Source organism: Branchiostoma floridae, chromosome 2, assembly GCF_000003815.2.
Source record: "Branchiostoma floridae strain S238N-H82 chromosome 2, Bfl_VNyyK, whole genome shotgun sequence".
NCBI classification, from domain to species: Eukaryota; Metazoa; Chordata; class Leptocardii; order Amphioxiformes; family Branchiostomatidae; genus Branchiostoma; species Branchiostoma floridae.
This window is the reverse complement of record NC_049980.1, coordinates 13,265,499-13,277,936: the sequence shown is the minus strand read 5'-3', so window position 1 is coordinate 13,277,936 and position 12,438 is coordinate 13,265,499. Positions and strand designations below refer to the sequence as shown.

The following is a 12,438-nucleotide window of genomic DNA, read 5'->3' as shown; positions in this document are numbered from 1 at the left end:
CAATATACACCGAGGATAAGGCGGGGCATTAACGTTATTATCATATAGCCTATCCAACTGACAGTTATTTCACACAAATTCCTTTATAACAAATAAACACTTTAATACATTACATAAAAATACATTTGCAATATATATATTGTACAATAGTGTCTATATATAATACAAACATTAAACTATTTTATCATCATCATTTAACTAATAATTTTAACTAATCATCTGTTTGTGAGATAGCATATTAGCATCAACATGTAGCTTATTTGCAATACAAACTACATGTATTAAGTGGAGTCCTGGTACCCCCCATGCAGAGCCTTTTCACTTGGGCACGACAAAGTACGTATATATGAAGTGATTTAGGAAGGTACCGGCTTAATCACGTTAGAAAGCCATAATGAAAATGTGTAAAATCAGCATAATTCCTTTTCAAGTATGCCTATATTCCCCATGTGGAGCCCTAATTAACATAACCAATCAATCATAATGTTTTTGACAGCTATGCATGGTTTACACACAAACAACAGTACAAAAAAATTCATGACTGTCCCCTGTATAATGGTGCGGTCCAAAAAGTGGTCGGTTATTAGAATAACCGACCACTTTTGAGGTTACTGCCTGATAACCCATGGGAAATGGGGGCCTCTGATTGGCCAACTCCATCTGGCTATATGATAATATTTTATACAGTGACTCATTTTTTGCCATAGCAACAAGTTTGCGGTGGATAGAACCTTGTTATCCGTTGTGCCTGACAGCGCATCTGCGAGTCTATCCTGAAAGTTGGGTGCGCTGTTTCAAACTTAAACAGGCTGACAGGCAAACGTTCTGCCTATATGTCAATCATTAAGTACAAGGGACGCGCCCAAATCTCTCCTACAGGGACGAAGGACTGACGGAGGTCACGCTACATTACATACAAAGGGCAAAAAATGTGGTCCGGTTACCTCTCATGATCATGAGATCGGCAACGCGTCTTTATTCACACGGTTAAAAGGGTTCACATGTGAGGGGTCAACAGAAGATGCTGTTTATGTGTAGCTCAAAAGGTACGTTTTTACCCTTGTGTCCCAGAGCCCCTCTTGTTCATTTTTAATCGTACCTCGTGCAATCTTAAAATCAACTTTAAACGGCATGCAACTTATGATTACCCGTGCACTACAACTATAGGGCATTATTTACCGTTTAACATGATTGTTTTAACGTTATGACAATGTCCTGCTGTCTTGTACGCGGCTTGTTTGCTAGAGCAAGTCATTTAGATTGCCCTGACCATGGACACTACATAATAAACATCTGCAAATGCTGTACGAAACTCCCACGATAGTTGTATGACATTGGCGACCCGTAGACGTCTTTCATATTAAACCCTGAAGCCTTGACGTACGTAATTCAGTTATGTTGTAGCCAAGGAAAAAGTGGTGCACATCGAGGTACAATAGGTTTCGACACTGATAATGATAAAGGGTCATTAAATTTTTATGCAATGATGTGGTTTTAGTTTCAGCTATATAGCCACTTGTAGCACAACGCTTTTGATATTACTGGACAAAATTATAGGGTTGGACACAGGAACTTTGAAAGTGATTTGTTGATAAGAAAAAATACATTTAGATATCCAATAACACGTCCTTGATGAATCATTTATTGCAAAGTATGAAATTGAAGGATGAAAATCCATTGAGGTGGGGTCATTACCGTGCCATAATCGGATGAGAAACATACGTGCAAGTAGAGCACTTGTTGTAATGGTAAATTTTCTGTCTTATGAATATTTTAGTCCGCATGATTTTGTGGCATTGAGAAACGAATTACGATGTTAGCCATTTGCTTCTCAGTCATGTGCGGACAACAGGTTACCTGTGGGGTGCTGGTTGTTACTGCCATCCTATTACTCATGTCAACAGAAGGTGAGGTTAATATGTATGTTTACATGTCTGTACATGTACAACTGCCTTGTAAAAGTAGGCGCCCTGTAGTTAAATCCCTATGATGGTTTCTACACCGTTTATTTCGACACGTATCATGCTTTGACAATAATTTGAGCAACTTTCACAGCAATCACTTAGATACTAGGACAGATAGATAGATAGATAGATAGATAGATAGAGGTATACTAAATGATTGCCTTGTGTTTGATATCTTGCGGTTGAACTGTAGATAGATAGATAGATAGATATCGGATAGATAGATATCGGATAGATAGATAGATATGACAATAGGCAGATAGATAGGTAGATAGATAGACATGTTCATGTGTATTGTCAGCGGGCTAACCCTTTCTAGTAGCGACAGGCTAATTTGTGGCTATTATGACAGCTTTTTAAGCGCGAGCCAGGTAGAGTCGTGTTCGAAATCTGTTATTCGATACGTTAATTTCCTTTTTTTCGTAAAGCATTGCATGTTCTATTTTTGTTATCCTACGTGAAACGTTCGATATAACATGGTTGGAAAATGTGGCTAACGATGCTGTATTTGTATTTCTGTTTGATTGTTTAGAGTCCAAACCTATCATTAATTGCACAGTGCATGACTTGCCTTCAAACTGAGTGATGTGAGTTACATGTACAACGTCTTGCAGTCATTGAGATCATAGGAAAATTGCATTCCGCACATAGCTGTCACTTTTGCTCTCCGTATCACAAACAGATCGTGCTCATTTTAGATTGAAACAGTAATTGATCCATTGGCTTAAAAGAAGATAAAGAAAAACAATAAAGATATAGTTGTGCATCTCGGGCCACTCTCCTGAGATAAAGTTATTGGTGGAAGTTTTGGTGCCAATTTACAGGACATATTTACTGATAATTAAGAACAACCTTGTAATAATCCATTATCTGGATCTCTGTTTATTGCTGATTCAATGAAAAGCAAAATATTAGCTCAGGATAATGGGCATTTCGCCCTGCTATATAGACATTGAGCAAATAATGGCAGCCGGTGATGCAGCTGTTAGTTTATTTGGCTGGAAGAAAACCCATTTTGTGGAGTCAATTACCAAGTACAGATATAACAGTTAGCAGTCAAAGTAAACTAAGTACTGTTTTTGCGTTCGTTGCATTAAATCTGCCGATTTGTGGCGCACACATGTACGGTTAAGATGAAGTGCCATTCGTCGTTAATTGAACTATCAAGTTACGTTCATTTATGGTAGAGATACGGAAGAGATATTATATTTAGTTACATACTATTAAAACATCCATGCAGTTCTTGTGTGTTACGATAAACCGAGTATAGCTAAACCCATGCGATATTTTCACCACCAGTATGAAAAGGAAGTTGAACTTATCGTATATGCTACACTACGATAGTCGTACTAATATGTGCATGTTTGTAGATATGCCTCTGCTGTTATCTGTACTTACGCATGTAGTCAATTTGGGCAAAAATGTTTTCATTCATTCTTTTAAGTCATGCTCCTTCAGCTCATGAAATTGTGTTCTTATAGCAACGAGCCCACCTTGCGGTTCGACCTTGAAGGACAGGTCAGGGACGTTTAGCTCACTAAACTTCCCGCAGAACTACGACAACGACGTGCAGTGCAACTGGACGATCTCCATCAACGTGTCTGTGTCGTCTGTAGTGTTGACATTTGACACGTTTGACTTGGAGTTTGAGCCGAACTGTGGGTACGACTACGTGGAAGTGTGGGAGAGACGTCTGGAAGGGGAGCATCTTCTGGGTACTGTTGGTCGTTGTAGTTTATGCAGTTTATGTAGTTTAAATTTCACTAGACGACGAATGCGCTGCAACCTCGCGACCATTTTTGCGTATGCTAAGTTGAATTCTTTAACCATTGACTTCATAATTGGAATGATATGCAAAACGTAAAAGAATGACTGAAAAGACAATAAAACACAAAGCTTTTTCATCTATGAAAGTCGTTATAATTGAGCGCTCTGCCAAATCATAATCAGTCGGTCGCAGTGAGGTTGCTAAACCTAGTTTATGGTTTATTTGTAAGAGCATTACAAACTTGATATCAAAAGGATCTTTTCATTGATATTACAATGCAATGCTACTGACAAAGTAACACTGGCCGAAATCAAATTTTTGAACTGTGCTTTTAGCTCTAATGTTTTTACGGATGAAATACTAGCAGTCAAACAGCTGATATATCCACAACGGGTTTTTGCTTGTAGTATACATTTCATATTTGGCAATGGGGGGAGGGGGGGGGGGGGTAAAGTAGATATTCGTTTGATTAAAGCACACTAAAGGAATCAATCTTTAATCAGTTGACAACTTCTGATCAGTTTTCCTACACGATCTCCACATAGGGCGGTTTTGCGGAGACAATGACACCCAGGACAACTTTCCCCCGGCACAAGTCCACGCAGAGTCTCGCGAGATTACAGTGCTGTTCCGCAGTGACGCATGGGTGACGTCACGTGGTTTCAATGCTACTTACGTCAGCAATGAACGTGGGGGTAGGCACCTATTGCTTACATTTATTACAGGTTCCCAATAAACGAAACCTGCTTGTTGCTCAATCCGCCATCTTGTTGTTCGTATACCTTCCGGTCTCCCACATATTTATGCCCTTGATAAAGACGAGTCAGTTCCAGGCAACAATATTAGAGATTGCTGGTCAACTCAATAGCAATATATATGATATTCAATTCTCCTACAAATCATGACACCTTCTTACAATTTTACCGCGACATATGTCATTATACACAAGAATGCGAACCTGTCTGTCTTTGCCAGCTAATGCTTTAACTTGAAGTACATGATTATAACATCATTTATGTAGTGTTCATACAAACTGGAACCTTGAAGGTCATGTTAGATACAAACTCTTGACATTAATGTCAAAGTCATTGAATCATACTTTTAGGAGACGGGGACTAAGGAAGCAGTCGGGCACAAAGTCGTAGGAAGATCCCGAATGTGACATTGGCTTAGATTATAAGTATAAGTTTCCATGTGTTCCAGATGTGACGTGTGCTCTCTCTATGTGTTCCAGATGTGACGTGTGATCAGTACGAGTTTCGCTGTTCTGACGGATCCGGCTGTATCCCGAGGGTTCTGTCATGTAACGGCCGCAAGGACTGCTGGGACGGGAGTGACGAAAGCGATTGTGGTAAATTTTGCCGTCTTCAATGATCATTAGTTCATCAAGTCATTATTAATAGCGTGGCATTCCTTTCCTGCTTTTCCGTCTTTGATCAGCATAGTCATTTGAAATTATGTAATTTCATTAAATAAGATAAATAAATTTAAGCCCCTGTGACACACAAAATTGACCGCTCGTCTTCCGGCCTTCTTCAGGCCATGGTTTGGAGTCAGTCGTGAGCAAGGTCATCTGTATTTGGGAGCTGGTTGGCCAGGATGCTTACTAGTCTGCACCAGCCGACTATAAATTTTGTGAAGTATTAAAGAAAACGTCGTGAAAGTCATGCATATTCTGCATGGATGCGATGGGGCTAAATATGGATAGATTGCAGGCTACTCCAAACCCATTGCCTGTCCTGACTAGGCCTATGTCACATTTCCAAACCGGGGCCCAGCCGGGCAGCTTTCGGTAACGAAAAGTATGACATAAAATACACCAAACTACACAAGACGTAAAGAGAGTATGATTGACTGATGATGAAAGGGGAAAGATTCTAATTAACCTCTTATTACATTTTGTAGGGTGTCAGACAATCCCGGACACACTCAGTTTCTGCAAAGGTGAAATTACGTACGATCGCATGGCTAGCAGAAACCTGTTAGGCACCGATATCCCTGCGAATGTTTTGCAAGACATCATCCGCAGTGTACAAGCCTATGCGGGGACGTGCCATCCCGAGGCTACTGCTTACATATGTGCGCTCGTGGCGCCTATGTGCGAGAACAACAGGTGATTGTTTCTCTTTGCTTGGTTATCTATTTCGCCAGGGAGGAAGCATGGGCTACTGGAGGATATTAGTGTGCGCGAGGGGTGGGGGACCTCAGGTATAAACCCAATGTCAAATGGTACCGTGTTGGTGTAACGTTTAGGGTGTCTGGTCCACAACAAAAAACATCCAGGTTCGAATCCCTCGACATGACTCCGATGTTGTGCCCTCAAAGGCAGTGGGAAAGACACTTAACACAACTTTTTTCTGTCCAGCCAAGTGTTAAAATGGGCAATGCCATATGATTTCAGTTGGGAACTCAAGGCAAAAGGCTGAGGAAATAGAGGAATATGTTCCGCCTTCCAATACCGTACATTCCCTAAATACAGTGGCCACTGCCCTTAGACCTACAGCTTGATTAAGACTACTTAATATGGAACTACCTTCACCAAATGAAACAGACTTCATCTTTGGCATACGCACGTACAGTTGAAACCCTTAACCTTCTTATTGTGACATATACAAATATAAGTCGCAATCAATAACCACCTATATGTTGATTTCTATTCGGTGTATTTTGTCCAGAACCAAGCCTCCTTGTTACTCGTGGTGTGAGGAGGTGCAAGAATCTCTGGTTCTCCCGAAGTGCGCCCTCCGAGACTTTTTCTCACAGCACCAGTTCCCGTCTTGTGACACGTTTCCTTATGCGGACTGCTATAATGTAAAAGAACGCCAAGGCAAGTTAATTTCGCAACGCTTAACTTCCACCTTGCCATGATCTGTACACCGTGGATTGTTACCGTGCTCAAGAAAAATATTGTATATCACTGCACCTGGGGCACCGGTGCGGCACTGCGGGGTTCGAAAGATTACCCAACGAATTTCAGCGATAAAGAACGATTTGTCTTACGTTTTGAACGAACCCCGCAGTGCCGCACTGGTGCCCCAAGTGCAGTGAGATAATAATATCCAAGCAGATTCCCGCCTACCGCGAGGCGGCTGACCTCCTCTGGCCGGATATACTCCATGGCCAGCTTCGATAATCTTATGCCGCCGGGCATCTGCTTGGAGATTAGAGTATGTTTTGTAAGTTTTGCTACACAACCAATTGTTACCATTTTCGTGCACTCTAGGTTGTTTTTACGGCAGGGGACAGAATTACAGAGGAACTAAAAGCGTCACCGAGTCGGAGCAGCAGTGTATGGATTGGATAACTGCAGTACCATTTGTAAGTTGTATTCTTTACTGAGTGTAACCGTTGCACTAGTGGGAGGGAAGTTAGAAAATTGACATGATGCAATATGTTCACTGCCTTATTGTCACAGGTTCCAGTGTTGGTTTCTTTAAAAGTTACATTAGTACGTAGAATGTTTCAAACTGAGTCTACCCTGAAGTAAGAATGTGTACCATTGTGGGTACCACTAGCGAACACTACTTCCGTCTACGCTACTAAGGAGCCAAAATTGGAACCACTAGTACTGGTCTGTTGTTATCGCTGCCAACAGCTTTTCTGCCAACAATTTTACGGCAAATATATTCAAGAATTGCAACTTGACATTACAGCATCATAAGTTTATGTGAAAACAAATTACTTTTTTTCTTTCCAAAAAAGATATGCCAATGCCTTTTTCCTTAGATCATTGTGGTATGGATGTGTCAAACACGTCTGATTTCTACACAGAACACGTCTATAGAGAGTGCAATCCACCCATACAATCTCGAGAAAAACTACTGCCGGAACCCATTCAACTCCGACAGACCGCGGTGCTATGTTCTGAAAGATTCATTTGTGGACATCGAGTCGAAGTTTTGCGACATATCAATCTGCGATGGTAAGCCCTGGACCTGTATAGAGTTATTCGTTAGGTCGACCGCCAATGTGTTGTTTCATCATGACATCTTGCTACTTTGCATAAATTATCTTTATCCAATAAGATACTATCAGAAGAAAAGCAAGGTCCATACATCAATCAAAATGGTATTTTTGAAACACCTTAATACCCCCAAAACTCATCAGCCACCACCCCTGAGTACCTTAACGCTAGACAATAGAGTATAGAATCAGAAAACATTGCTATTCTGCTTTTGCTGCTTGATATTGTAAGCCATAATGCTAGGTTGATAGTACACGTATTCCAAATCACACCAACATATACGAATTTCACATCCGACTAAAAAAACGTGCTTGAAAGTCTTCATCATGTTTGAGCATTTGTGCGAGTTAAGTGGGGTCAAAACAAATATGAATATACTCCCAGTCTCGGTGTGAGTCGTCTCTCATTGGTATGAGCGTCCAAACAATTCACTTTTTTAAAAACAACATCACAAAACTGAATGCATCTCACTTTGCTCTTCAACACAGAAAATCGGCTGTTCAACTGCGGAAGCAGATATACAAATGCCAGTGGATGGTTCGCTAGTCCAGGATTCCCCCTGGCGTACGACACAGCGATGCAGTGCAAGTGGGAGGTAACTGTGAGTAAGATTTACACACCCTTGTCACGTGATTGGGTTTCATTGGTGACCCTACTTCAGACCAACCCTGCTTCTGTATCTCAATTATTTTCTAGCTGGTGATTAACCTTTCAATATCATCATCATTGTCATCATCATCATCAACTTCATCATCATCATCATCACCATCATGTTTATCATCATAATTATCTTCACCATCAACAACTTCGTCATCATTTCTTCTATTATTGATCAGGTGTTAATGTTGATATTCTGATACATGCATCCATGCATGCTCAGATCGTATTTTCCACTAGCAGTAGGTTGAACCTTTCAACTGAATTCTGATGTTCACATCTATGTCATAGGTAGCGCCAGAGTTTACAATTGAGATATCATTCACCGACTTTGAGCTCCAGCCTGCGTCTGAAAAGCGATGCCTGTACGACAAGGTGGAGCTGTTTGATGGAGATTGGCCTGACGGGAGTTTCACGTCGTTAGGTAGGTGCAAATGTTGGGGCTGATCATAGCTTTTGGCCATTTTGTCAAGAGTAGAATACTATATATTCATATCGCCTAATATTTGGGGGTTAATGATCAAATATTTGTTTAATGCGTTCATACTTAGCAGATACTTGACTTGACTTGACTTTGACTTGACTTTATTCAGATCCACTTTTATCTAACAACATTATGTTGCCAGCTATTCTTCCAGTGGTCTACATAAAATACATGCACAACATTACATACATACATAACATAATATGTACATTACAAACTATACAGCTGAGAGAAAATGCAAGTTCATTTAGTAACTGTGTTCCAGTGGCAAGCCATTCGGTAGAGGAAGCGCTCCCTGTCTGCATTGGTCCTAGGTTTTGACAGTTTGATACAGTTTGTTGTTGTTGGACCGGTTTGGGTCCCGACTGTTAGTTGACTAGAGATCTTTTAAAAGTTCCATGATTATTGGGGTTTCTAATTTTAGGGCCAAAAGACAAATCGAAGAGTTAGTCTCATGCCATAACATCTGTCTCTTTTTCTTTTTTTTGTAGGGGTGTTTTGTGGCAATGATACGCCGCCAACCATGCAGACATTTAGTTACATCCTAACTGTAAAGATGGCGACCGATTATGTGACTAATTCACGAGGGTTTAACGCCTCCTATGCTTCTGTGACTCAAGGTAATATTTCATTTTTCAACAACTTCGCATATTCTATGTTATCGTATTATTTGTGTGCGAAGGTTTTGTTTTCGGTGTGTCCATTTGTGTACTTGTCTATGCGTCTGTAGTGAATGTATGTATGTATGTATGTATGTACTAGTATTATGTGTCTGTAGTGAATATAGTAGAGTGAGAGGAAGTGAAAGAGCTATTGGTAACCGCAGACTGACATGAAGGGTGTGCCAACTTTGCGGTTGAAATGGTCCCCCGTGGTAGCATGCTATAGCTAGTTATGGACACTGACAGAAAGTTGGGCCAAACGTCTCAGAACGACTTAGCCCATTTCTTGTCCAGTGCCTGCTATATGAGAGCCACTGAAGACAATACATTAGAAGAAATTAGCCAAAAATTGCTCCAACCTCCATATGTCAATGAACTATTAAGAGCTTTTCGAGATGTATTGTCTAGCTTACACATGTCACAAGTAAAAACATCTCATCATTTATCTGAAAGAAGTTTTGCCATTTTTGCATAAAATGTTGTCATCTACATGCATTAAAGTGGCATATTCCAACAATACCAGAAGGGGGTAGTCCTTGCGTGCTATGTATCAAAGCTATTACTTGGTAGTCCATTCCCTCATGTGAATGTCATATCAGTTGAAACACTTGTATCAATTAGTACAGTACACAAGAATGACATGCGACATTCCATCTATTTCTACACTTTTTTATTGATGATAGAAGCAAGTTCCCCAAAAGCAGCAAGCTGTGGCGCACAAGCAAATGTAACCTTTAACCAATATGACAAAGCAAGTAATCTCTGGTGCTAACTAACAATCGCTCCATTAATATATATCTGATGAATAATGTGTAATCTTATAACATTTCTTATATTCAATAAATGTGTTCCCATTGTATCCTTTTTTTCGTATGGTGGTAATGTTTCCCTTAAGGGAGGTCTTATATTTTATCTTGAGCAACCAGACATGGGCTTGTACATTTTAAATCATATAAGGTTTATAAAAGACATGACTATATCTAAAGCGCAAAATATCATATCTAAGAAGCAGCTAAGTTACTCATTGTCGATGTTATATGTTTCAAATACTTCTTATGCTTTTACAGTGTCTATTCAACGTTGATATAACTATAAGATTTTATAGATTACAGATATTGATTTCCAAATATCATGTTAATATTCGAGCGGGAGCTCGACTTAAGATAAGAAAATATTATTAAGTAAGTATATGTTAATAGTTAAGAAACACTATGATGAAGCAGCTGTTGAAAAGCTGAAACTAAAGTGTTTCTTTTTGCTTGCAGTTTATATTTCTTGAGTAACATTTGCATTGTTAAGTGCAGCGAGATTCGCAATTATTGAGGGTAACCGGTCATTTCGCCACACTTCGCTGCATGGCATAAGCTATTGAGTAGTAGCAAGGACGACATTCTATATAGCCTCCTTAGTAGCAGCCATTATATGCGCGGAAAGAAATTTATGGAGAAACCTTTACGATATCCATAGACTATAACCTGGAATTAGCATCGTCTTTGTAGATAAAGAAAAAGTACTTAATTTCTCCGTTTTGGGGGGCAAAAATTGACCTTAAGTTAACCTCATTTCCAACAAATGGCCCAGGTACATGGATTTAATAAGCATCTTCGCAAAAGCGCGGTGATCTTAGTTAGTCGTTAAGAATCATGTATATTTGTGGCTTAGCAACTCTTCCATTGCTCCGCCCCCCCCCCCCCCCCCAATAAATCTTCAAGGTCTTTAGCAATGAGAACATAAACGTCAATTAATTGAAAAGGGGACATCACTCAGTTACAGAGCGATACAATGTGATTCTGTCTTGTTGGATGAAGTAGTATTATTGCTTTTTTTAATCGTTTCAATTGATATTTCCAAATAGACTCCCCATTTAAACTGAGCTTGCAGATATACATCATTATTGGCTGGCTTATGTACTTTGTCCATGGGTTTGCCATGCCGGTCTTTAAATGAGGAAAAGTCTCCAAAACTGTAATTTTAAGCCAGATTCTACCATTGATTTCTTCAATTCTTATTATTACCTTTGTCAGAATGGCAAGGTTATGTTTTAGGCTTGTACGTCTGGCTGTCTGTCTGTCTGTCTGTCACCAGCATAACTCGAGAAGCCTTGCATGGATCCTGGTGATATTTGGTAGGTGGGTAGGGAACGGGAAAACAAAGGTCAAGTTCAATAATGGCTCCCTAGAGGCTTCCTACTGCAGCGGAACTTCTATTTTTTATAAATCTTGTTCTGGATATGCTGTGGTCGTGATTCTTGAGTGGTAGATAGCCCTTGAGTTTGGCCCCCCTAGTGGCTTTGTTGGAACTGCAGGCGCCGGTCAAACTTTAGATTAGAATAACTTATATGATAATGATTCGAGCGGCAAAGCACTGACGGTATGCGCTCTAGAGCAGTCGGTGTCCGTGGTATCGGTCCAAATCTTGCGCCATCAAACTAGGACAAAAAGAGACAAATTTGATACAATGTGCTTCACCGAATTGTTGATAAATAGCGGTGTTGCTAATTATAGAAATTCATTATAGATACAGCAGTGAAACCTACTCAACCTCACTGGCACACAGCAAAATCTGCAAATGACTGTATAGCCTTACAATTATGACTATAGTCTTAAAATTATGATTGTGCACTGGGCATCGTTATTAGGGCTCAACCGTTGGTTGGGTCAACAATGACAATACATGGTACTGAACCTTCATGCTTGTCCTTGACATTTTAATCCAGCTGTTCTAGTTCACCTTAAAGTGTTAGGAATGTGAAGTGTCAAACACATACCTAACTGACAGACGAATCCCCTGGTGAGGCTGCACTGTACGTCAACCCAGACGTGCCCGGTATCGTAAACTACGGCGCAGTCTTCGCCACCGTGAAAATCGTTCGGTTCGCCGGGGCTCCAGTTGTTGTAGCCGGGCGACGCCAGGTTCTGACCGTCTTCAAATACCCACTG

General features: G+C 40.3%; 1 protein-coding gene across 1 annotated transcript; it reads left to right on the top strand.

Moving 5' to 3' along the window:
* Positions 1–1,837: 1,837 nt before the first annotated feature.
* LOC118404232 (membrane frizzled-related protein-like) lies at positions 1,838–5,849 on the top strand. Its single transcript, XM_035803270.1, has 5 exons — positions 1,838–1,907; positions 3,446–3,679; positions 4,278–4,427; positions 4,967–5,083; positions 5,638–5,849. Exons 1-5 carry the CDS (start codon positions 1,838–1,840, stop codon positions 5,847–5,849), a joined length of 783 nt encoding a protein of 260 aa, XP_035659163.1.
* Positions 5,850–12,438: the final 6,589 nt, after the last annotated feature.